The 27,253-nt window shown below is 36.8% G+C and overlaps 1 protein-coding gene across 1 annotated transcript; it reads right to left on the bottom strand.

Moving 5' to 3' along the window:
- Positions 1-2,554: 2,554 nt before the first annotated feature.
- On the bottom strand, positions 2,555-24,447 carry LOC129526550 (protein FRG1-like). Its single transcript, XM_063697833.1, has 9 exons — positions 24,251-24,447; positions 23,340-23,439; positions 22,075-22,144; positions 13,305-13,430; positions 12,466-12,523; positions 10,555-10,669; positions 8,206-8,310; positions 4,929-5,020; positions 2,555-3,946 (listed from the first exon to the last, which is right to left on the bottom strand). The coding sequence occupies exons 4-9, from the start codon at positions 13,372-13,374 to the stop codon at positions 3,832-3,834; spliced, it is 555 nt and encodes a 184-aa protein (XP_063553903.1). The 5' UTR covers positions 13,375-13,430; positions 22,075-22,144; positions 23,340-23,439; positions 24,251-24,447; the 3' UTR covers positions 2,555-3,831.
- Between the last annotated feature and the right edge of the window lie 2,806 nt (positions 24,448-27,253).

Below are 27,253 nucleotides of genomic sequence, written 5' to 3'. Positions count from 1 at the left end.
CTGCACCAAGCTACTTTGTATAATTTTTAACATAAACATAAATATTTTGAGAAATAGAAATGTTAAAACCATTGGAGGAAAATATACTGTAAAGTGTACAATAGAAAAAAAATCAAACAAAATACAACAAATACAACAAAAATTTATCAAAATATTCAGAGGAACAAAACAAAATCTAGTTTTACAATCTTCAGAATTCAATCCCATTATATCAAACATATAAAGAAACATATTCAAAGAAAAAGGCAATCAATAGAGACTAACCTCGAGATGACCCAGATGTTGGAATTAGTGTGGATTTTTTAAAGTAGTTAGTTATTGTAATTCTTACTAAAATCAAAACCCCAAAAACCCTTAAAATAAATGGATAGAAAATCACAGCAGAGAAGAAGAAACTACAATAATAACAGGCTCAAGTGGAAATTCTAGAAGTGAGAAAGTTTTCAAAATTAAAAAATAGTAATCAGTTGTGTTCAGGAGCAGCTTAGAGGTGGAAAAGAGTCAATGAACCTTAAAATACAATTGAAATGATTCAATCTGAAAAATGTGGGCAGTCATAGGTTGGGGTGAGGGAGCTTTTCCTTTGATTAATGCTTTTAGGTAATCTTGGTTTTGATAAGATTACTAGACTGATCCGTCAGGGGCATGCTAAGCCAGAGTTTATCTTGGTTTCAGTAGTGCTTTAAACAAACTCATATCCTTGTGTACAAGATGGAAGAAGAGTGGACCAGATGACAATATTTAGATGCAGTCATTCTTAACCTCCGTTGCTCTCCCAGTGGTCTAGCTGGGGTTTGTATAAAGTGGAATGGGAGGAATAGGGAAGGAGCCCACACCTACCCTCTCCCCTTGTCCACTTGTCCTGCTTCACTAGTGGATAAAGTCCACGGAAACAGGCAAGTTATTTTAAATCTGTATCTGCTGTTGTCAAGATCTGTAATCAGTTCTGCTCACTGGACTGGGGACAGGAACCAAGGGAACATGAGGGTGAACGGGTTGACATGGAGTCTAGGGACACACTGTGCCTACATGCAGAATGTTTGTGCCAGGAAAGCCAGTCAGCAGGCAGATGGTCTCACGTACCAAGCTAGTGTTGTGAAGCAAGATTCAGTCTCTTGAAGGCGGTGTTCCTCATTCTGTGGTTTGTATCACTTGCTCAGAATGACCTGGAGTACTTGTTAAAATACAGATTTTGAGCCCAATCCTAGACCTCCTAAGCCTGCATCTCTACGGATGGGTCTCAGTAGTCGATATTGGAAATGTGCAGGTTCCTAGGAGATGCTTATGCATATAGATTTGAACTGTTGTGTTTAAGGGTTAGGGAGCTGGCAAAAGCAAGGAATAGACCAAGCCCTTGGGTGGGAAGGCTCCACAACCTTGACACTGTTAGCATTCTGGGTGGAACAGGATTCTGCCGCATGCTTTGCAGCATCCCTAACCTCTACTCTCTAACACCGTATTCCAGTTGTGAAAACCAAAAATGTCTCCTCGGAGGCAAAATAGTCACCAGTTGGGAACCAGAACCACTGCTTTGTGGGATCAGAGTGGTTACTTTGTTCCCAATCCAAGGATCAGAACACAAGATGAGAGAAAGTCCAGCTATTGGAACTGGAGTGCCAAGTTGAAGCTAGACCTACAACAAAAGCTCCAAAAGCTCCTTTATAGGGCTGATCCCATGCCTCAGCTACCTAGCTTGTACAGATGCCATGTAACTCTAGATTTGGTGGCAGAAGGAATTTAAGGCTAGAACTAGATAGGGTCTTTCAAGTTAGGCCAGCACACAACGTGGACTTTTGACATCATCCAGATGCTTGAACCAACCTCAGTCCTGAGGCAGAATTTCCCGTGGCATCTGATACACAGCCTGGATTTGGAGCACTCACTGGGATTAGATGCCATGGGAATATTGTGTTTAGGAACTCTGAAAGAGACAGGCTTCAACAAAGCAGACCTAAGCAACACCTAGCGTCTGAACTTCTTTATCAGCTTCCATTCCAGCCCACGAGGACAAAAGCATCACATACATACCCACTGTGGCAAACCTGTCCTCAGTAGGGAGTTTCCCCAGTACTACTCTCCCCTCTGTTCTGAGCCTACTTGCTCCTTCGTAATGTTTCCACTTTCTGTCCCACTCCCTAATAGATGATTTGTCCTCTCTGTCCAGCCCCCTAGTTCTGATATTTGGATTGTCTGTGATCTGGGTAGTACTTAGGAGGTAGAATCAAAGCCTTGTTGATTGGATTGGGAGTTTCTAACTTCCTATGAAAGGCACTGATTAAGCATCTATTGTTTAAAGTAAAGTAAGATTATGATCCATTAAGAAAGAGTCCACAAGTAGCACAGGAAGAATTGGTTTCTAGTACACTTCATGCTTCAGGACAGGAAATCCAGAAAAAAATTTTGTGGTACGTTAAATGTGTACTGTAAGTTTCATTTCCATGTGAAAAACTGTAGTTAGCTAAAAAGTACATCCATGAAGAATCCTGATTAAACTTGTTTAATCCTTGTTATACTAGCTACTAGCTAAACAATAATTTCACAACTACTCAAGAACTCTGTAAAAGCATTTCCTCTGAATATTTTATTCAGAAAAAAAACACAAAAAGATAAGACAGAAACAAAAATCCCAGTCATCTGCAGTATCTGTCGGCTTTCAATTTGGTTCTCTTGTTTAAATAAAGAAAAATAGTAAAATTAATCTATGTAAAACATGCCATATATATTCAACTGTTACTAAATATAAAAAGCTTTAAAACTGTGTGTTCAGTTTTGGTTATTGTATTACCACAACACTTATATTAAAACATGTATACTTTTAAATTTGGTTTCCATAAAAAATGGATTCTAATCTTATAAAAGTTATTTCCTAATGTTCAATAAATGTTGCCTAAGGGCTTTTCAATCCAAATAGCAATTTTAATTATTCTGGAATTTAAGGGTGCTTTAAATTTCCATTTAACAGGGTGAGAATGCTGTATTATTACACATGAAAAAAGTTACAGGACATAGAGCTTATTCCGTTTTAGAGTCCATATCCTGATTATATTTTATATCCTCTTCTTGATTTCTTACAACTAGATATTCATTTGCTCAGCTGGAAACAATTCTTAACATTATTTACTGACTTTAGGTATGAACTCTACCAGCTAGTTAACAGGAAATATGTAATTAAACATTGCCTTTATCAAGTAATGTACAAAAAGGGTAAGAGTAACTTTGCAACATAGGACTTGAATGAGCAGCTGGTGATTATCAAAATCTGGCACTTAATTGATTTATACTTGTACACTGACAGCTAAACGTCTTTACCTGTTTTTCTATGTTGTAAATCTAGGACATCACTTATCTACATAGGAAGAGTAATAAATATTAATAATGTGCTATGATAAACATCCTGCACTCTTCCAAATCTTACAATAAAACTGCTTCAATTTCACTTATTTAGCTTTTATACTTAGTTTTTTAGTTGATCTATGCTTATTTTAAGGAACCTGAACTACTCTAACAGAATCCACATAATTTTTGTATTAGTCAAACTGCTTCTTTCTAACTCTGGTTCTAATAGTTATAAAAAGATAATGATAAATTTATGAAGTAGATACAGTCAAACCTGAATTTCTTAAAGTATATACTTAGAATCGGTTATAATTTTTAGATATTCTTTCTTGACAGTCTTTTCCCAAACTCATGATATCCTCTCTAGGTAATATTGCCACACTCATAAATTATAAATAAAGACAAAAATGTGAAAACTACAGTAATTTAAGAGAATATATGTTTTCTACATGCCATTTGTATTGGCTACTGAAAATAGTGAAAATAAGTAAATAGCTACCTGTCCAGAAGCGTTTCATGCAAAAATCCATCTTTCTGAGCCTTTTTAAGAATTTTACTGTTTTCTTTACTTATTTTAAGTTTGTGGTCTCGGAAGCTCTGAAATTTCTTTCTGCAAAGAAAATGTCTTCATTGAAAAATACCTCAAACTCTGATTATACATATTTACTATTAAATTTATAAATACTGTTAATTTCTTTTTCACTTATTAAAAAAGTCTAATTGTAGGCCAGGCGCAGTGGCTCATGCCTGCAATCCCAGCACTTTGGGAGGCCAAGGCAGGCAGATCATTCGAGGTCAGGAGTTCGAGAACAGCCTGGCCAACATGGTGAAACCCCGTCTCTACTAAAAATACAAAAATTGGCCGAGGGCAGTGGCTTGCGCCTGTAGTCCCAGCTACTCAGGAGGCTGAGGCAGGAGAATCACATGAACCTGGGAGGCAGAGGTTGCGATGAGCCAAGATCATGGCACTGCACTCCAGTCTGGGGGACAGAGCGAGACTCCGTCTTGGGGGAGAAAAAAAGTCTAATTGTATTTTTTTAATAAGCTGGAGCTTTTGAACAACAAGATGAACTTTGTGACCTCTCAAGAGGAGGGCCACTCATTGACTGGGTAGCACAAGACCCCACTTCTATTAGGGCATGCTGGCTGGAGTCCCCTGTGTCCTGGCCAGAGAACAGCCTTTGACTGGCATCACGCCCATTCTATGAATGAATAGAGAGGGTGACTAACCCGACTGAGTAGCTTTGGGAGCTGGTAGGATGATTAGGAAAACTGAACCCTCAAGAAAAGAAAAGAATTTAGCTCAGTGCTCTGTCCTAGAGGCTACATCGTGTTGCCTCTTCTTGTCCATCAGTTTTTATTTTTTCAGACGGGATCTTGCTCTGTCACCCAGGCTGGAATGCAGTGGTGATCAGAGCTCACTGCAGCCTTGAACTCCTGAGCTCAAACAATCCTCCTGTCTCAGCCTCCCAAGTAGCTGGGCCTACAGACATGCACCACCATCCCCAGCTAATTAGGTAATTTATTTTGAAAGCACTTTGAGAAGCACTTCTCTATCAAATCTGTAGGTCTAAAAGGAAAAGCATACACACACGTAATTGATTTCACATAGTTTTATATTTCCTTTGTCTTCTTCTGGAATGTCATCTTTTTTCTTGGTTTCTCTTTCAGCACAGGATCTAATCTAGATATTGGAAAAGAGAATCCAATGGGTTATATGTTTATCTTCCACCTTCCCCACTTTATGTATCACATAAGAATATTCGAGATGATTTCTTATGCAGAAGAAAAAATTAACTGAGCAACTATATTCAGAAAAAGACAGGTTCTGGCTATGCGTTTTTAATTCATATATATAATCTATATGAGTAAGTGCTATCACATGCTTCCTCCGCAGCCCTTGTGTCAGAAACACTACAGACAAAATTATTTCAGAAACATTTTACACATCAGATCCTGCTAGGCAATAAAGAAATCATTCATTTAATTTTGTCCTCCAAGTGAATACACTAGGATCAAATTATCCCTAGTAGACAAGTGTTCATTTGATCAGACTGAAAGCTTAATAGCTATTTTACATTGCACAGACTATTATCAAAGTATTAAAACCTTTAACATTACACAACTTGTTTTTAATTAATTGGAACCCACCTCTTTTACTGGCTTCTTATATTCTCCTAAGTTTGGACAGATGTTTACTATCACAAGTCATAAGTTAATTGATCTGCATTCAACAATTAGGATCGCCCACAGAACAGGCAATTGGCAATGGTAAGGACTCATGTCTCCTAAATGATCTCTGTGGCCAGAGTCCAGTTCCAGGGCTGCTTAGAAAGTGATGACAAATAACGTGTTTGTGCCAATGACATCTTTGTGACAGTTTTGATTAGAGGGGTCCCAGACCTGAAAACATTCCCTACTAGGGCCTGTAACAAAATGCTACCTTTAGTAAGAGGGATCTATGTTCTGGTAGATAAGGCAAGGTCATAAAGGTGAAGGGCTGACAGAGATTAGGAGAGCCTGCAATTAAATGGTATGAAAAGAGTCCTAAATAATCACTGTTCAGAGCTTCCAAGTACTTGACTAACCAAAGAGACCCAGAAAACTTTGTATTTCATCTGAAAATTGCTTTAAATTGTGAAAAACACAGTCTTTGTGTAAGTATCTTTGTATCTTTGTATAAGTGCAAAGCACTGCACATATACTTGTAATTGTTGCCTTCAATAACACTTTTGTGATGATATCCAGATGAAAAACAATTTACACATGATACAATAAAATATAAATAAATAAAATTAAATGTAATCACAAACCCATCTGCATTTCCTCAATGACCTGTTTCCTGAGAAGCAATGTGCTATGAAATACTGAGAGCGGCCTCTGGAGTCAGCTGGGCCTGGGTACACATCCTGTCTTACCACACCTTGAAATCACTGTGATTTCCATGACCTGACTGACAAAAACCACGAGGATGTAAGGAGGGTCAGAGGCTGTCTTCCTGTCTGTAAGGCTGAGCTCACATCCACCTCACAGGAGCATTATGGAAATTCAAGATTACAACGCATGTGCAGGATGCATGCAACGAAAAAATATAACATTTCACTTCTCTAACTGTAAGAGAAACCTACATTTTAGATTGAAATTGTTTGAGCTTTAGATTTGAAATTATCTGAAATCAAGACTATTCTAAAAAGAAAATCAAACATATGACCGGAAATCTAACATGAAGCACGTACAGAGAATTGATAGATGCCTTTAAATTACACTGGTAGTAGAGAAAAATGTAACATTAATTTTTATGCTCTAATTATAAGAACGAAGGGCATTTTAGAAAAGGCATTTGTCCCCTCTCTTAGAGCCTTCCACTCTGGCCCCCACAATGCCTTACAGAGCAAACCTGGGTCAGACTGGATGCAACCTGTGATTCCCAACAGAGACAAACAAACCAAGGTTCAGGATGCTCAGTACTGCGATGGAATGCCAAGACACAGAAAAGCCATGTGTCAAGAAGGGGGGAGTTATTCTTTAGACACATGCTGGTATATGTTTATCATTAAAGATCAGTGGCTTTTGTAAGTCTAAAAAATTAAGCCTTAAATGTTTTCATCACATTCCAGTTAACTACCTGATTAATCTAGGTTATATTAACAGTATTATTTAGAATTTCACCTTGAAATGAAGATGTCTGTATAACATTTACAATGATGTAAAACAAAGAGTAGAATTAGGGAGGCCACAGTCTACTGGTGCAATAGCTAATGCGTCTGACTATGGATGAGGGAATTTAGCCTGGAATAAGGAAGTTATATTTCCAGCTTAGTGATGCACACAAATTTTAAAAATAAAATAAAATCATGTTTTACGTGATTCATGTTTCTCCTAATGCAAAGAAGATGGGTACTATTAATAAAAATATTTTTAAAATGTAAGGGCTAAGGCCCCAGAAGTTCTGCTATGATTTTTTATGTTTCATAGAGTGATTATCATCACAGAAGCTCAAGCATTACATAAATACAAACGTGTATACCCCGACCTGGTAATTCTGCTTCTGGAAATTTATCTTCAAGTCCACCCGCACATCTACAAATTGATGCATATTCAATATTATGTACTGCAGCACTGTTTATAAGAGCAAAAGACTGGAAACAGCCTAAATTTCCATCTACAACAGACTAAATAAAGGTACATCCCTAAAATGGAATATTATGTAGCTGTTAAAAAAGAGAAAGAGAGAAAGAGAGGAAAAGCAAGAAAAAGAGAAAACTTTCTACATTCAAACTAATAGTAGAAAACTCTCCAAGATACAATTTTAAGGAAAAAAAATCAAAGTCGAGAAGACTATAGAGGAGGCTGCCTTTAGTGTAAAACAGTTGAAAATTATAAATATATTCATATGTTTATAAAGAAATTTTAGGAGGCTATAAAAAAAAAGGGAAAGAGGAAAAGGAGGTGGGAAACAGGTGAGTAAGATGCATGGCAGGCATATGTCTTCAACTTCATATGCTTTTATTTAAAAATGTTGGACCACGTGTACACGTTATCTATTTTAAAAATTAGATTTTAAAGTACAAGCAAGAAAACAAGAAAATGAAAGCTTAAAAAGAGCATGTGGAACTACCAGAAAAAGATACTAATCCATGGAGATAATGGCAAGGTAGCTCCTAGATGCACTGATTTCTCTACCACATTGTATAAACAAACCATCAACTATGGGATTTATAATTAAAAATGACTCTATTTGAAACATCACATTATAAAAAGCCATTAACAAATCTTTAAAGTGACTGTAAATGATGACTTAACATTTTAAAGAGATACAGTCACATCGCATGTGTGAATGCAGTCATCTGTATAAAATGTCATCATTACCTTGATCATTTCTTCTTCTCCTGCTGTTTTACTTTTTACTTCTATGTCCCCTGCTTCACTGCATCTAATAAAGCAGCTAGTTGAGGCCGACAAAGCCATTTTCCCCTAAGTGAAACAAAATAACAAAATAGCCATGAGGATTCTTCTTGTAGAAGAAACATTAAGTGTTTACAATGAATTAATTTTTCCTCCCTGATTTAAAAATCACAGAAAAGAACTTAGAGAAAAACCTGAAAAATATAATACAAGAACATATAGAAAAGGAAACCAAAATCACCTTTCATTTTACTATTCAGAGATTACCACAATAAATATTTGTAGAGTATCTTCCTAGTAGGACTATTCTAATTAGATGAGATAGGATTGCTTCCTTTCTAAAAGACCTACTGAAGATAAAACTGATTTAGTTCTGTTTGAAAAATTAACTTTAAAGAGGAGAACATAATTATGAATGCATACTTTATTCAAATATTAGCATTTTAAGTAAAATTTATTTTCTTCACAATTAGAAAACATGAAAAGGTATATACAATGCCTTTGGTGTTTTTAATTTAAGAATCAATGTCTGAGGGACTTTCATGTGTGAAAATAAATATTCATATACATTTTTAGTTGTTTAATGTTTGATGTATTACAATGCTTTCTATTAAACAAAACTTTAAAAACTGATTTTCTTGTGTATCTAAATCTGGGTTATAAATTTGGTTAGCTTAACTCCCGTAACAAATATAACGTTTATTTATAACTTGTATTTGGTTGATTCTTTTGGAAAACTTGGAATACCATAACATTTAGACAAAATATTTATAAATACAATGATTACAAAATATGTTAACTTTATATCACATCCAGTTAAAAACGTGCTGATAACATCGATTTAATTTCTTAGTCAAGTCACAAGGGCTGGGTGGTCTCTCATCTGGATGGCTCCGGGTGAGCCCTGGAATATGGTGGTGGGGTCCAAGGTGATTTAAACCTGTGTCACAGATTATTCAGCTGAGTCCTTTTTGCAAGAGAATTTTAAGACCCTCTTTCATTTAAATTTAAATTTTTGAAACTTAGTGTCCTTCCTAAAAATAAAATGAAATGAACTTTCCTAAAGTGTTGTATTATTAGTACTATCTAAGTCATCATCCTGGCCTTATGAAATATTGGCATTTTCTACTGGTGTAACTTTTATTAGAAGCATCTCATCGTAACTAGTAGGATCATCTCAAAGGGGTTGCAACACATTAGCAGGTAGTGAAATCAATGTAGTGTTTCCTGAATGGTATTGGGTGGGTGGGGGGGGGGGGGGAAGGAAAACACAGACACACAGAGGAATGGTAAAAGAGAATAAGAAATGTCAAAGTGCATAACACATGGATAAGTAAGTATTGTTAAGTACAACTCTTGCTTCATATGTGTGTGCTGGGCTGCAATGTAAAAATGCATTTCTCAATGGATTGGGTCAAAATACTTTTCAAGTCACTGACTTAAGATTTTATCCTAGGGGATGAGGAAATTAGTCTAAGTGATTACCTCTTTCTGGTGGGATGTTTGTTTAATCTGTCATCTTAGAAAACACTGCTGAGTTCCTATTTTCAGTTCATTATTGTATACTACCAAAGCTGCTACTCAAAGGCTGAGCTTATCTTCTATTTGCTTGTTCTGCCTGGTGCCCACTGGTCCTTACTGTTTTTGATATAGTTATCTACTTTTTAAAGACAGTTTAGCACTCACATATTTTTGTTCAATCTTTACTTCTCACACAGAAAAAGGAAATTATGTATTCTGTATCAACAAAGATTTAACAAAACATCCATATACTACAACTACTTACTAAAATTAAGAATTAGTATACTATCTTTTTTCTTATATTAAATCTTTTCATACACCATTTTAAGCTTATGAACTGAAAGTCTTTTAGAGATAATTTACTTCAATGAACCATTATTATTTATATTTTATATGCAAATTGTCACAACTTGGTCTTAGCTAGCTCCACTGTTCGCTTACAGTCTGTAATGTTTCTGAAAGCATCCATGATTTCTGCTACAAAGAAGATACTTAGGAACTATTCTGTTTTCCTACTCTGTGACCTAAAATTGACTGGTTCTTCAATAGAAATGAGATCCATATCTAGGCACTAAGGGTATACAGAAATAATTGTGGGCAAAAGTACTAATGCTATTTTTGTTGCACTATATTTTGAGACCTCTTTAAGGCTCTATGTTCGTACCGATTTATTCCTATTTAATGTATTATACTATTGCATCCTACTTTTTCTTTTTAAATATGTTATGATTGACTGTTACAGACTTTCTGTTCAATTGACAGGGAGTTTTTATAAACAATAACAGCACTTACATTTTTAAGGACTGGTTCCCATTGTTCTCTTGGTCCAATTGCATCTGAACGCCCAACAACAAGTTCACCTGAATTTATACCAAGATATTTTCCATAGCCAGATTTCAGGGTGATTCTGTACATTAATAAGATAGATAAAAGTTAAAAACTGAGAGAAAATTAATTATAGGGCATCAAAACAGGACATGTGTATGTGTGTGGGTGTGTACATATCTAAAATTTCAGACTGGACATATTCCAAGTGTTCAAAAGATGCATGTGGCTGAGTGGTGACTCACTCCTGTAATCTCTGTGCTTTGGGAAGGCAATGGGAGAATTGCTTGAGGCAAGAAGTTCAAGATCAGCCTGGACAACATAGTGAGACCCCATCTCTACAAAAAATTTAAAAAGTTAGCTGGGCATGGTGGTGTGCACATGTAATACCAGCTACTTGGGAGGCTGATGCAGGAGGAGTGCTTGAGCTCAGAAATTTGAGGTTATAGTGAGCTATGATCACACCACTGCCCTCCAGCCTGGGTGACACAGTGAGACTATGTGCCTTCAAAAAAAAAAAAAAAAAGCTACATGTGACTGGTTGTTGCCATATTGGACACTGCAGATTTAAATTTAGTTTTATATTTTGCTTTTTTAATATAAACATTGTACCTTATATATTACATAACAAATATTTTCAAAATTCATCATTCTTCAATTATACCTCTTTAGTTATAAACTTCAATAATAAATTACTAAAATTATGTCATCAAACTGTTTTCCAGAAAATGCTGCTTCCATTTATATTCTTACCTCAAATTAACAGAGTATGTTTTGTATCATGGATTTTTTTTTTTAAACATTATGACTCTAAAAAAATACTCGAAAACCTGATATGAAAAAAACAGTATCCTATTAATTTGCATTTTAGTAGTTAACTAGAATAACAATTGTTTTTCTTTTCCTTTCCTTTTTACTTTTTAGATTATCTGGTAATGTCCCTTGTCCATTTTTCTATTCAGATCTGATTGTTCACAATTTTTCTACTGGGGTCTTCAGCGCTATGAATTCTATACAAAATACATTTGAACAGTAAGAACTCACTGCCTATTAAGATTGTTGCAAATATTTTCCTCATTTGTCAGTTGATTTTCTTTATAATCCTTTTCTGTTTATAATTGTAAAGCAGTTTAAAACTATTGAATTTTTTCTTCCTCTGCTTTTGTTCTTTGTCTTTCACCCTACTTATCAGTCTTTCAAAGAAAGAATAGAAATAATCATCTTAACGTGGTTTTGTAAAATTATGATTTCTTTTACCTTACCAAGAATCTCCTCGGATGCCAGAATTGACTTTTACTCCTTTATACGTTAATGATTTTATAACAGAAATCATTATCATGTTGATGTAACCAATTACTAAAATATGTAAATTCACTTTCAGTATCTTTTACCTAAAGAATCATTCTATACTTCTGCACAAGGTGAGAATAAAAAAGGTTAATTTATAAAATGACTGTAACAATAGTGAGTAAAAATATTCTTTTGGTCATTATGATACTGTAACATTCTCTGCTGGTTTCAACAATATTCCTTTTTTTAGTCTTCCTGTTTGTCTTTAGACTTCCAAACAGTGAGTTTAAATATCATACCAACAGTGAACCAGGTTTTGTACTATTTGATATATTTTTTAATCTATCTTATTTGGTGTGTGAAATTATTAATCTTCATTTTTTAACTTACATATCTTTTTTCCAGCCTAGCATTATATATTGATAGGAAATCCACTAAAAGTAGATCACAAAATCTACTTCTCAAAAAAGCTATTTCATTTTTTATATCAAAATTACCGTGGGCTTAAGACAGATACTAAAATTTTTAATGAATACAATTAAATTTTTAAAATAACTGGTTACTAATTATATTACAACATAAGCTCACCTGGAATCAGATAATTTGACAGCTGTAAACTGCTCTGGAGGACTAGGGCCCTCATCAACTATTGGAGAAAAAACATTTGAAAATAAATTTGACATTTGCTGTAAATATAAGGACATTATTTTGCTTTAAAAATGTGGCTATTTTCTTCTGCAATTAAATGTAAGAATATTCAGATATACTGATGTCACTGTAATACTGTATCTTTGGAATCAAGATCTATTTTACCTTCTTTTAACTACAGTGCTAATTTTATACACTGAGTAAGACAGGGTGATATAATGTTTATTTAATAACTTTCGAGATAGCTTCTCTTTATGTTTTAAAATACAGTCATAAATAAGCACTTATTTAAAAAAGCTAAATGCTTTAATTTATTCAATGGATGGCCTTGCTGGCCAAATGATACTGCTTTTTATCTTCTAATTACTTCGTATCTCATTAGTGCTTCCTCTAATGGGCTAAAGAAAATGAGGAAACTTCAAATTGTTAAATGCACCCAGGTTAGTTTTGGTAATAGGTCTGAATAAAAAAGTAATTCAAACATGTTTGACTCAAATAGGTTTTCTTTTTTCCTTCCACTTACTATTTTAATTATTCATATTCTTTTGATTTCCGAAGATACTCTTCTGGAACTACACGGAATGTTTTCAAATGCTTATATTAGAAAGAGGGACTTGCCAATGGCTGGTAAATATTAAGGAATTAAAAAAAATTGGAAGAGTCAAATGCAATGGTTCCATTCCTTTGGAAAATGTTTGAGACTAGTTAGAGTTTGGCCTAAGTGAATGAATGTCCTAAAATCTACACTTGTGGCAGGATCTTCCCTTCCAGACACAAACCTTCTTTGTGTGGAGCTCCCAGGGTAAAAAGTCCATTGTCGAGTGCATGTATATAGGTTCCCTCATCCATTTCAATGGCTATGGTTCCTGAAATTTCACCAAAGTTTGTTACTGTCCACCAGATTCCTAAAAAATAAAATTGATATTTCTACTTTATATTTTAGTTTTGACACAGAGTTCTTTTTTATTATAACTTAGTTTTAAAAACTTTTTATTTTGCAGTCGTAAGAAATAATACGAAGATCTCACATATCCTTTACTCTCTTTGTCTCAATGATGACATCTTGCATAAGTATCATACATTGTTAGAATCAGGAAACTGACACTGATATAATCCATGAAGCTTATTCAGATTTCACCAGTTTTACATGTACTTGTTTGCATGTATGTGCACAGATTCATGGGACTACCAGCACAGTCAGGATTAGGTTTTTAAAATACAAAATAGCAACATACAGCCAGGCATGGGGGTGCATGCCTGTAAACCCAGCTACTCGGGGAGCTGGGAAAGAGGATCACTTGAGGCCAGGAGTTCAAGGTTATAGTGAGCTATGATCATGCCGCTGCACTCTAGCCTGAGTGACAGAGCAAGGTCCTGTCTCAAAAAAAGACCAAAACAAAACAAAAGGCAACATGTGAAGGTACAAAGTGATATATGGAGAACGGTCTCTCTCATGATAGACCCCAGCCATCTATTCATGCCTGCTTTCCAGAGGCAATGCCTATCATAATGCTGACCTCGTGATCCACCCGCCTCTGCCTCCCAAAGTGCTAGGATTACAGGTGTGAGCCACTGCGCCTGGCCAGTAATCTTAACTACGATTTTAGATTGAAAGTAAAATGAGCAGAATCTATGTCTATGTATACTAATTTCCAATTTGCCAATAGAAATGTTAGATTCTAGCAAAAATTATTTTAGCAGTTGTCATAAAAGTTTATATCTTAACGTTAAAAAATATCCTCAAACCTCCTCCTAAATTGTACTTTAACTAGAGTAGAAATGAGTCAATCATTAACTGGATATGACATATTAAGGAATACTTGTTAATTTTACAAGGTCTGATAATGACATAGTATAACGTATAAAAGTAAAGAACAAAACAGATGATGAGAGAAAGACATACCACGTTAAGAAATGTACATTTATGTGCTTATGGGTAAAATGATGTAATATCTGTGATTTTACTTAAAATTTTCTAGGAAAAATTGTGTGTGGGAGTGTTTATGAAATGAAACGAGATTGGCAAAATATTGATAATTAATGCTGGGGCCTGGGCACATGGGGGACTCATTATATTCTTCTATGTATGGATTAGTTTGGATATTTCCATAATGAAAAGGTTTTAAAGATTCAGTTAATTCCACTGCACAAAATTTTCTATTCAACTAAACATTTCATGATTTTCATAATCAATTTTAAAATATATAAAATTTCAGCTAAAATGAAGTTGTACCCTTATCTAACACCAAATACAAAAAGTAACTTAACATAGACCAAAGACCTAAATGTAAGAGCTAAAGTTAGAAAACTTTTAGAAGAAAATGGGAAAAGCTTCACGACAATGAATTTGGCAATGATTTCTTATATAGAACATCAAAGGCACAGGCAACAAAAGAAAACACAGACAAACTGGACTTCATCAGAATTAAAAACTTTTGTGCATCAAGAACCACTGTCAACAGAGTAAAAGGTAACCCAGAGAATGGAGACAATATTTGTAAACTACATACATTATAAGGAATTAATATCCAGACTATATAGAGAACTCCAAAAAGACAAATACCACAATTCAAAACTGGCAAAGGATATACACGGACATTCCTCCAAAGATGATATACAAATGGTCAATAAGCACTCAAAAAGATGCTCAACATCACTAGTTACTAGGGAAATATAAATCAAAACCATAATGCAATGCCACTTCACACCCATTAGAATGCTATTATCAAAACAAACAAAAAACAGAAACCAAGAAAACCAGAAAAACAAATGTTGGGCAGGATGTGGAGAAACTGAAACCCTCTGCAATGCTGGTGGGAAGGTAAAATGGTGCATGTATTTAAATGCCACTGAAGTGTACACGTAAAAATAGAAAAATTGGCAAATTCTATATTCTGTATATTTAACCTCCACACACACACAAAACCAATGCAGAAAAAGAAAATTAATCACAATTAAAATTTCAGCTAAAGACGATTAGAAAGCAATAAAACTAATGACAATTTAGGTGATTGAGTTATGGCTACAATTGTTTTCAGTAAAGGAAATAATGCTTTATTCAGAATCATTATGAACAGTGTTATGATTAGCAAGTCTTTCTTATGAACCTAATAGTTAATAATTTTAAATTAGTTTTATTTTGTATGTTCTATGCCTCATTCACCAAGTACACTTAATATTAAATAAAATCATTTAAATATAATATCTCATTAATGTTTTGCAAATGAAGAAGAAATTTCTGGCAGAGAATCTCCTCAAAATTTTCACCCTCTGTCCAAGTAGGAAAATGATACAATAACATTACTTATAATATTGTCAACTGAAAAAGAAATTACTTTGAGCAGATGCCAGTATTTCTTCTCAATGAGATTTCAAAGAATAAGAAAGCTAAACACAGTATCATCAAGAATTAAATATGAGCATTCTGCCTACTTTCTGCAAGTGGCCTACATTCAACCTTTGGAGGTATGCTTATATGTTTAGCGACTAAAGTAACATAACATAATACTTAACGGTGCCACTCGGGGGTTTTAGCTGTGAAAAAGCAGTGGATCCTAAGAACAGTGGGCACTGAAGTTGCCTGTCTCTACGTCAGGTTACAGCTCAAGCTGTGTATATGCTGCAGACGCCCAAGCTGAATTTAAGAGAATCCGCTCTAAAACATTACTTGCTATTTAGACACATGCTTAAAGTTGTATCCTTTTAAACCTTAGGCAGATGGTGAAATATTCCCGCTGTGTTGTCTCACAATGCATAACAAAGCTTTTCACATATTTTCACATAGTTGAGAATGTTTCCATATGTCTGGCATGCCTGTAATCCAGCACTTTGAGAGGTGGAAGCAGAAGAATCACTTAAGCCCAGGAGTTCAAAATCAGCCTAGGCAACAAAAGGAGACCCCCATCTCTACAAAAAAATTAAGAAATTAGCTGGGTATGGTGGTACAAGCCTGTGGTCTCAGCTACTCAGGAGTCTGAGGTGAGAGGATTGCTTGAGCCTACAAGGTCTAGGGTGCACTGAGCCATGATCATGTCACTGCACTCCAGCCTGAGCAACAAAGCAAGAGCCTGTCTCAAAAAAAAAAAAAAAAAAAAATGGCCCGATGCACCAGTGTCATGGCTGATAAGATACTCCCAGGGCACCCTCATTCTAGCATCAAGGCTGTGAGACAGCTCACCTCACCTTCTGACTAACCCAGTGCTTCTGTGCTAAGGGCCCCCTTAAATCTCTACCTTCATTATGTGCTTGGCACAAAGGAATGATATATCTTAGATTTGGAAATGGAATTTTATTCCCAAATCTTACTGTAGTCTAAGTACCCTTCACAGACCTTCTATTAACCCATAGCTTACTTAGCTTTAGTTCCTGGGTAAATCAAATCTGTGTTTTGCAAACTACGATGTTGTAAGTCAGTTGCTTCTGAATCTAGTAGAGCTGAGTGAAACTATTTGCTTACAGACATGCTCATTTTTATTAATGTCACACATGGTATTCTCCATGTGAAAGACAGAATTTCTTTCATCCTATTTACCAATCCCTTCAGATCCTTGTGAGGAACCAACAGAACAGCTTTAAAAAATTAAAAGGTTTTTTTCTTTCCCTTCTCAAATAGGCACATGCTTATTTTTACGGGGAGTTTAGAAAATCCACAATGCAAAAGAAGGTGGAAGGACAAAGAGAAAAAGACGCAGAAGGACTCCCTCTTCCAGCCAAGATGGACTTGCCCTCCCATCATGACCAATGAGAAAATTGAAACTGATAGAATATTTGAGAGAACTGTTTTTGGGGACTGGAACACAGGCAGAACAGGACTGTGATATTTGAGAACAGGAAAACACAGGAGGCAAATCTAACACACACTTCTGTTTTCTGCCCAATGGCAGTTTCTTGACCACGCAGAGAGAGGTAGAGACCTCCAAAAATGAGGCAATGTCACTGTCACTAAGCTGAGAGTCTTGGAGTGCTAACATGTTTGGAGTTTATAGAATAAGGTACTGGAGAAGACGGAACAACATACAGGTGAGGCCTCAAAAGAGTATGCAAAAGTTCTCTGCAGGTCTGGGGCCAAGGGCTGGGGGGAGTGCATACAGTAGGCAGGCTCCACAAGGCCCATGCAGAGTGGCTGGCACTTCTGAGGGCTGACTGGAGATGCCAGAGATCACACAAATTTGGGACATAGCAGAGTGGAGAGAACTCACCAAATATACCTAGAACATGTGGCTGAGGCCCATGAGGATGAAACTTTCCTAGAGTAAGAGTCACTGTCTAAGTCTACAGGCAAAAACCTAATAAATAAGCACAAACTAACAAAGGCCCAGGCTTAACAGGAGCAAAAGGGTGGTCAAATAATTTAACTAGGCATCAAGACATTTAACAGAAATAAAGGTTAAAATGTTACGAAAATGAAAGACTGAATTTATAAGGAAGACTTAACAATCCTAAATGTGTACACATGACAGCTTCAAAATACTTTAAGCAAAAACTGCTCAAGTAGACAGATCTAGAATTACAGCTAGAGATTTTAACATAACTCTCAATACATTGCAGGATGAGTGAAAAATCAGTAAGGACCCAGAAGATGTGCATAGTCACAAGCTCCACCAGTTGATATAACTGACATCTAAAAAACACTGAAATACCGGGCGCCACAGCTCATGCCCGTAATCCCAGCACTTTGGGAGGCCGAAGCGGGCGAATCCCCTGAGGTCAGGAGTTTGAGACCAGCTTGGCCAACGTGGTGAAATCCTGCCTCTATTAAAAATATAAAAAAAATTAGCCAGGCATGGTGGCAGGTGCCTGTAATTCCAGTTCCTCTGGAGGCTGAGCCAGGAGAATCACTTGAACCTGGGAGGCGGAGGATGCAGTGAGCCAAGATCATGCCACTGCACTCCGGCCTGCTGGGCAACAGAGCGAGACTTCATCTCAAAAAAAAAAAAAAAAAAAAAAAAAAAAAACAAAAAAACCCTGAACCAACATCTGCAGAATACACATCCTTTTCTAGTGTACATGGAAATTCACTAAGAAAGTATGTTCTCCAACTATACTATATTAGAAGTCAGCAACAATATCATACCTATAATATCTCTATGTAGTAGAAATTAAAAACAGTACACTTTTAAATAACTCAAGTGTCCATGAAAAGAAAAATCACAAGGAAAACTAGATGATATTTTGAATGGAATGAAAATGAAAACAAAATGTGTTCACTATAACTAAAACTAACATGGAATGAGGAGATCTAACTCCCTTCTTAAGAAGCAATAAAACAAGAGCAAAGTAAACTGAAAATAAGTTAAAGGGAGGAAAAAAAAAGACTAAAAATAAATGAAATAAAACATGAAAAAAAGAGAAAATAAGTAATGTTGAAACAAGCTTGTCCAACCTGAGGGCTGCATGTGGCCCAAGCCAGCTTTGAATGCAGCCCAACACAAATTCATAAACTTTCTTGACACATTATGAGATTTTTTGCTTTCTTTTTTTTTGGCTCATCAGCTTATAGTTAGTGTATTCTATTTGTGGACCAAGACAATTCTCCTTCCACTGTGGCCCAAGGAAGCTAAAAGATTGAATACCCCCGTATTAAAAGATCATGAATGATCTAAAATAAATGATCTTATAAAGAATTGATAAACCTCCAGCTAGACTGACTGATCCATGAAAAAATGAAAAAAACAAAAATTACCAATATGAAGAGACTGCAATACAGATTAGATTCTACAGACATTAAAAGGATATTAAAGGAATATTCTGAACAATTTTATGCCAATAAATCCAACAACTTGGATGAAATGAAATTTTCCTAAAAGACACAAATTACCAAAACTGACAACAGAAAAATCTGAAAATATCTCTTAAAAAATCTCAATTTTCCCACAAAAAAATAAAACCAAACCAAACAAAACCCTCTAGGTTCAGATGACTTCACTGGTAAATCCTATCAAACATGTAAAGAAGAAATCATACCGATCTTACACAGCTATTTCCAAAAACAGGGAAGGAGACAGCACTTCCCATCTAATTTTATGACACCCAATATCACCTTGACACCAAAATCAAATAAAGCCATTACAAGAAAAGGATACAAAAGTCCAATATCTCCCATCAACACCAATATATAAATCTTATGAAGAAGAAAAGCGAACACCTAGAAGTCAAATCTAGCAATATCCCAAAAGACAATGCACCACAACCAAGTGGGGTTTATCTCAGGGATGTAAAGTTAGTTTAAAAGTTGAAAATGAAACCAATGTTATTCAATGGCAGAATGAAGAAAGTTGTATAATCATCTCAACAGATACAGAAAGAGGCACTGGACAGCATTAAACATCGTTATGATAAAAACTCCCAAGAAACAAAGTTTAAAAGGAATGTCCTCATTTTGATAAAGGTTTTCTCTGCAGATCCTACAGACATCATACCATATGGTGGACTACTAAAAGTTTTCTGCCTAAGCTTGGAAACAATGCAATTGTGCCCATTCTCGTGACTTCTGTTCAACACTATGGAAGTCCTGAACAGCATAATAAACCAATAAAAAGCAAGACAAGACATAAGGATTAGGAAGAAAGAAGTAAAACGATAGTCACAGGAAATATAATTGCAAATTTCTTAGTTTTCTATATAAACAAATCATTAGAAGTAAGAAGTGAAACAGACTTATCAGACTACAAAGTCACTATACAAAAATCAATTGTATATCTATATATACTGACAGCAAACAACTGGAAAATCAAATTCAAAAGTTCTACTGACAGTAGTGTAAAATTATAAAATACTTAAGAATAAATTTTTAAACAGGCATGCAAGACTGCTACATTGAAACTTATGAAATATTGAGGCCCAATATTAAGATGTTGATTCTCCCCTAAATTATCTGGACTCAATACTATTCTCCGAGAAAATCCAACAGGCTTCACTGTAGAAATTAATAAACTAATAGTTAGTAAGTACAAAGTTGGTGGACACACACTACCTTATCTCAAGACTTCATGAAATTATAGCAATCAAGAGAAATATACCAAAAGAAAAACAGAAAATCGATAGAACAGAGTCCAGAAATAGACCAATACATAGAAAGTTAATTGATTTTTTATGAAGATACGAAACTGGATTAATGGAAAAAGGAAACACCAGTCGTGCTGGCACAAATGGCTATCAAGATATTAAAAAAAAAAAAAAGTAAATCTTGAAACCAAACTCACACCATGCCAAAAATTAATTTGAGATTAATGACAGATTTAATGTAAAAACTAAAACTATGATGCCTCTAAAAGACAATGTAGAATATTTTCCTGACTTTGGGGTAAGCAAAGATCTCTTAGATCAAAGAGATAAGGCCGTAACCATAAAAGAAAAAAATAAACTAAGATTTATAAAAATTAAAAGCTTCTGACCATCCTGGCTAACATGGTGAAACCCTGTCACTACTAAAAACACAAAAAATTAGCTGGGCGTTGTGGCAGGTGCCTGTAGTCCCAGCCACTTGGGAGGCTGAGGAAGGAGAATGGTGTGAACCTGGGAGGTGGAGCTTGCAGTGAACCGAGATCGCGCCACTGCCCTCCAGCCTGGGTGACAGAGCGAGACTCCATCTCAAAAAAAAAAAAAAAAAGAAAAAAAAAAAGTGTCCATCCGAAAACCACCATTAAGAAACTCAGACTGGGAAAAACTCAGACTGGGAGAAAAGACTGATAACACCATCAACTCTTGGCAAGGATGTAACTGGAGAACTAATTCATTCTTGGTGGGAGGGTAAAATATCACAACCACTTTAGAAAATTTTTGGCAGTTTCTTATATAGTTAAACATTCACCTATCCTTTGACACAGCAATTCCACATCTACATATCTACACTAGATATTTACCCTAATTTTAGAATTGTTGTTTTGCCAATTCAAAAACAATGATTCTTCCAGAATATTAGCTTTATACCATTCCATATTTTATATATTTTTTAAGCTACCATAATTTATGAAGATTCAAAATGCAACTTACCAAGTTTTAAAAGAGAAAAAAAAAGTATGGAAACAGCCAAACAGAAAACAGGCTGGTTAAGTGTGTTTGGGTCAATTTATTTCCAGTATCATTTACAGGCTACCCTGATACTGTATTTAAAATTTTCATTCGTTTCAGAGTTCACAAAATAATGATTTTTCCTGTGAAGATACTTCGTTTAAGAGACAACTGACTTCTACAACTAAAATGTATACATGTTCAAAGAAAATAACTTGTAAAATATATTTGGTTGAATAACATTTACATTAAGCCTTTAAAATTATATATCAGAATCTCCAGCTATTAAGCAGTCTAATGGTGCCTACTAAGTCAGAGAGTTGTAATTCTTCTCTCCTGTGCTGTGTTCTGATAATGAAGTAAAGGCATCAGTAACATCTACTGAGCTAAAGAATAAATGGAATTTACAACTGTAGGTAATATTTAAGCACTTTAAGACAAATATGAATACATCATAAATTTCTAACTAGGAAAATGTTTTCAATGAGATCTCAAGAAATGTTAACTTTTTTCAGAATAAAGCACTGAAAACTGACTCACCAACATATCAAGCTGGGTTTCTTCATCTTCTTCTCTTTTTCTCTTCTTATCTTTGCTCTTTTCCTTCGTACTACAAGACATAATTTATATAGATGAGTTTAGGTATATTGATTTGTGTGATAAATAAATATCATAAGATTGAAACTTGGAAGTCTTTTAAGCTGTTTCATTTATAAATTATTGGTTTAGGAAGACTTACATTGCTATGCTCTCTTAAATACAGTGCTGAGAATTTGCTTCAGGCTTTGTACATATTATGTTAAAGTTCAAAGCAGATTGTAGAGCCACACTTCCAGATTTTAAATCCAGATTCTGTCACTTCTTAGCTCTGCAATTTTTGGAAAAGGTACTGAATCTCTCTGTGAGTCAGTTTCCCCACTTAAAAAGTTAGGATAATAACTTAACTCTTAAGGCTATTGTGAGGATTAAGAGGTAATATGTATCTTCACGCATTGCTGGTGGAAATGTAAAATGGTGCAGCATCTACAGGAAACAGTTTGGCGTTCCTCAAAAAGTTAAAGAGTTACCATATGACCCAGCAATTTTACTCCTAAGTATGTAAACCCAAGGGAAATGAAAACATACACCCACAAAAATACTTACATAAGACTATTCACACTAGCATTAGTCACAATAGTCAAAAAGGGGAAACAACCTAAATGTTCATCAACTGATGAATGGATGAACAAAATGTTACATCCATACAATGGACTACTACGCAGCCATAAAAAGGAAGAAGTGCTACAACAATGATGGACCTCAAGAATGTCATAAGTGAAAGAAGCCAGACACAAAAGGCCACATGTTGCATGATTTCTTAGGAAATATTCAGAATAGGCAATTTCACATAGATAGCAGACTAGTGGTTGCCAAGGACTAGGAGAGGGGGAGGATGGGATGTGACTGCTTTAATGGGTAGGAAGAGATTTCCTTCTGAGATGACGAAAACACTGAGAAACTAGACAGTGGTGAACCTCTTGAATATATACTAAAAACCACTGTACAAAAGGGTGAATTTTATAATTATGAATTACATCGTAATAAAAAAATAAAAAACCAAGAGCGATTTGAAAAAAGTTAATGTGCAAAGTGCCTACAACTATTTCTTGGCACACTGAAAGTGCTATACAAGCATTAATTATGATTATTACGATAATCTTAAGACACTCTTGTCTGCATTATCATCATAAAGTTTTCAGAAGATAACTCACCACTTCTCACAGGAAATTCACAGAGTAAAAATCTCACATTCACTCAGGATATACCTGCCACTTATTCTGGCATCTTCATGAGCCCAGACTCCTCGAGAGGGTTCTCAAGGGCAGTGGCTTCAGCTCACTCCTTGATACTTTCTTTCCATCTCACCTAAAAATATCAAAACCTCTGTTTATCACGGAGACCAGGAGGAAATGCTCAATATTTGTATGTACAGTCAACCTCGGGCAAATCTGCCAGTTAAAAAAGAAGCGGGGATATGAGTGCACAGGTATTTTTCTCCTAAAGAGCTAATAAATTACCACTATGACCTCCTCCTCACATTTGGTTCAATTTATTTTCTGCATATATATTCTCTCATTTAATCCTCACAGTCTTCTAAAGCTATAAAAAATGGTTTGAAAGTATAAATGTGTAAACGGAGGTTCAAAGATATTTGATCTCTTAATGAGTAAACGGAAGTTCAGACATATTAACCAATTTGCCACAAATTACAAAATTAGTAAATGACAGAGTGCAGGTTCCAGCCCATATCCCTATCAAAGCCCATATACACCTCAACCACTGTGTGATTCATCCTGGTTTCACTCTACATATTAGCTTAGAAAAAATTAATCAATAACTTTTCCAGGAAGAGACGATGGAGAAAAGAATAATCCCTAATAAAGGAAGTTATCATCATGAACTACAAGATTAGACTAACGCAGACCCACCAGGCAGAGGCCTGGAGAGATGCCTCAGGGGACCCAAACTCGTGGATACGGGGCCACGGGTCACCCGCCCCTCTCTGCACAGGCGCCAGGAACCGCGGTCCGGCCTCCATCCAGCCCGGACAGGGGCCAGGGCGAAGCCTGGGATGCCACAAAGCCAGCTCTCCACGCCACGACTTCCACCGGATTCGCGGGGGTGGAGTGCGTCCGAAAAGAACTGAGGAGGCTCCCGCCACAGCTGCAGGACCCACCGCTTCGCCTTGGTTCCCTTGAACACGAGCTTGGTAGACTTCACATAAGAGTACTCGACTCACAGAAGTTGGCTCCGGGAGACTTCTGCGCGGAGAGGCTGAAGCTGGCTCAGGACGAGTATGTGACCCGGAGCAGCACCAGGGCGGAGAGGAACAGAAGTGGAGGCAAAGTAAACACTCCCTGACAGCGTACGTCTGTCCAGAACCCGCCTTCGTCTTGACCCAAACGCTGAATGGCTGAGATTTCCACTTCCGAGTTTCTGCTGGGGAGCTACGGCGGCCGCAGAGGGCCGAAAGGTGCCTCACGCAGCTGCTCCCTGGCTCCCTCTCGAGGAGCCCCTGAGGATTCGCACCTCCCCGAGGGGAGTAAAGCCCGCCCGAGGCGCCAGTGCTGGCGGTGGCGGGGCTGCCGGGCACGATGTGAAACGGCCTCCCACTAGAGCTGCGGGCTGGCGACGGTCCCCGCGGGGGCGGGAAGCGGCTTAGGCTGCCCTCGTTGGCCTGCGGCGGCGCGGCTGGAAGCGCGGGCCACTCTTGCGCGGGTCACTCGGGGCTGTGCCTCGTGCGACTGTGTGTGTAGGAAACAAGCAGGAAATACCCTAAAATAGAATGAAGCACCATGTTGAGGGCCGCGGACGTCGTGAGTGCTGTGGGAATGTGGGCTGAGGTGGAGAGTTATGGTGGCGCGTGTTACAGGCTCAGGGGTCAGAAAGAAGGCTAATCGTGGAGGCGGCATCTGTGGAGGGTCTTGAACGCTGGGCAGGCTTTTGCCCGATAGAGATGGAGGAAGCTAGTCCTGTCTGATGGAGGAAACAGGGCGGAGGTGTGGAGGGAGCCGTGCAGCGCTGGTGTGAGGAGCCGTGAGCAGGCCAGGCCTGTAAAGCAGAGTGATGGGAACCAGGATAGAGAAGGCAAGTCCGGGTCCTGTTTTCGCTGGAGAATTTGAATGAAATCAGTAAACAGATGAGAGGGATCCATCGCAAGAGTATGGGATGAAACGAGGAGTAGTCCACGGTGATTCCTCTGCAGCGGTGGGTATTACTCATCGCGTATGTGACACCAAAACCACCCCACTCCACTCAAGCTGTGGCTCTTTCCCTAAAGTAGAAAACAGAGACCAGTTGGGTTCCAAGCATCCACGAAGATTTTATTAAATTCGTGATCCCTGGTGGTACCATGGAGTCAGGATTGGCTCATCTCAAACCTGACTCAGAAACAAAACCATCTCAATGTGCAGAGATGAGTGGCCTTACCCGCTATCATAACGTATTTTCTGGTGTTTTCACAGTGCTGCGCTTCCTAATCCCCATTCCAGGGCAATCCACATGCCGTGATGTCCAGAGGCATTAACAAAGGAGACACACAGGGGCTCCTTATGTTTGCTTTCCGTGGTTTTGATGAAAATCTCAGTTTCCTTAGCTCATACAATGTGGTTAGTAATAGTATCATTTAGGGTTGAAGAATTAAATGGTACGAATTATATAGGGTGCTTATGATAACCTACATGGAAAATGCCTAGGATATGTTAGCTATGCTCATCACCAACATCGTTATATGATGGTAATAATCAGATAGTCAGGAAGGCCGACACCAAGAAAATGGATACATGCTCTGAGGGAATGAATATGGAGAGATCAGAAGGTCAAGAACAAAGCCGTACAACATGTCTGCAGTAAAGGGATAGAGAAAAGAAAGGCTATAAAAGAAGGAGTGAAACAGAGTTAGAGTAAAATTATAAAATCAAAGCTAAGGAGAATTTCTAGAAAGGGTAATATCATTTAATATCATTGAAGTTTAGGAGCACAAGATGGAAAAAAGGCCGGTGGGTAACTGACATTGAGGCAGTCTTTAGGGAAGCTCCATTTCTGATAGAGAAGTAGACAGAAAGTCATCTTGAAGCAGGGACTAGGTGAAGAAGCTGTTGGCTGGTCGCATGGGGAAATAAATAAGGGATGGCATATGCCATATTTCTGGATTTCTTTCTTTCTTGCCTAGCCTCTATATATGCATAGAGTTTGGCAAAAACTTACAAAAAATAAAAATGAAACCAATTTCGTTTGTAGACTCAAATACAATGCTTTGTGTTAGAATCAAGATAAATTCATGTCTCTCCCTTCTATTGTCACAGTCAGTTTTGAAATTAAACATCAGCTCTTCTTCCTCATTAAAATCATTTTCAACTCCTCCCAGGTGTTGATGGTTTGGGGGAGTTACATAAACAGTCAGGTCTTGATGAGTAGAGGAGGAGGGAACAAACACTTTCAGCAAAGGCAGAATTCTGAAATTCTGCTCATATTTTTCTCCAGTAACTTTCCTATGTTTGTGAGGTTATTCAGTCATAAAGATCCTAGTGAAATTTTTTTCAAGCTTGACTAATCATAATCACTGTGGATGTTTGCTTAAAATGCGTATTCCCAGGCCTCTCAACTGCTGATTCTGATTCAGAAGATCACGGATGGGACTCAGAATACATGTGTTTGACAAGTACCACAAGTGGTTCTTATGGTCAGGCAAATTTTGGAATCTAACCAAGAATTTATGTTTTTATGACTGGCAGCTAGAAAAGATTCCTAGAGTCTTTGCTTTTTGAAAATAAAATATTCCTTCTTTAAAAGGAAAATTGTATGACTAGATACAACATTTATACGTGTGGCATGTGTACTATATGGTGTGCTTTTGTCATATTTACAGTTAAAGATGTGTAAGAACACTCTGCAAAAAATTATATATTAAATGCAAACAGGGGTAAGTCAGGGTTGGGGAGAAATGGGAAGGGTGTGCTTATTGTTGCTAAAAAGTAGAAAAGCCAGAATGATAGCCATCTAAGGTTGCAAATAGCACATTGTAAGTTGAGGGAGCTTCATAATCATGTCTGAAACCTTCTTTGATATACTGAGTTGTTAACAGTGGCTTTGGACAAGATTTGAGGGAGAAACCAACTATGCTTTAAAGTGTTCATTTAAAAGGCTTTAATTAAAGGAAAGTCTTTGTATTTACTTGAGC

This window comes from Gorilla gorilla, chromosome 15 (assembly GCF_029281585.2).
Source record: "Gorilla gorilla gorilla isolate KB3781 chromosome 15, NHGRI_mGorGor1-v2.1_pri, whole genome shotgun sequence".
Classification (NCBI taxonomy): domain Eukaryota; kingdom Metazoa; phylum Chordata; class Mammalia; order Primates; family Hominidae; genus Gorilla; species Gorilla gorilla.
Note: the sequence above shows the minus strand (reverse complement) of the source record. Positions and strands in the feature narration are given on the sequence as shown.

Coding starts and splice junctions, on each gene's coding strand:
- LOC129526550 (XM_063697833.1), bottom strand. CDS start 13,374: ATGGATGAGGGAACCTATATACATGCACTCGACAATGGACTTTTTACC. Junction 10,670..12,465: donor GTCAAATTATCTGATTCCAG/GTGAGCTTATGT, acceptor ATTAATGTACAG/AATCACCCTGAAATCTGGCT. Junction 5,021..8,205: donor GAGAAGAAGAAATGATCAAG/GTAATGATGACA, acceptor TCCAATATCTAG/ATTAGATCCTGTGCTGAAAG.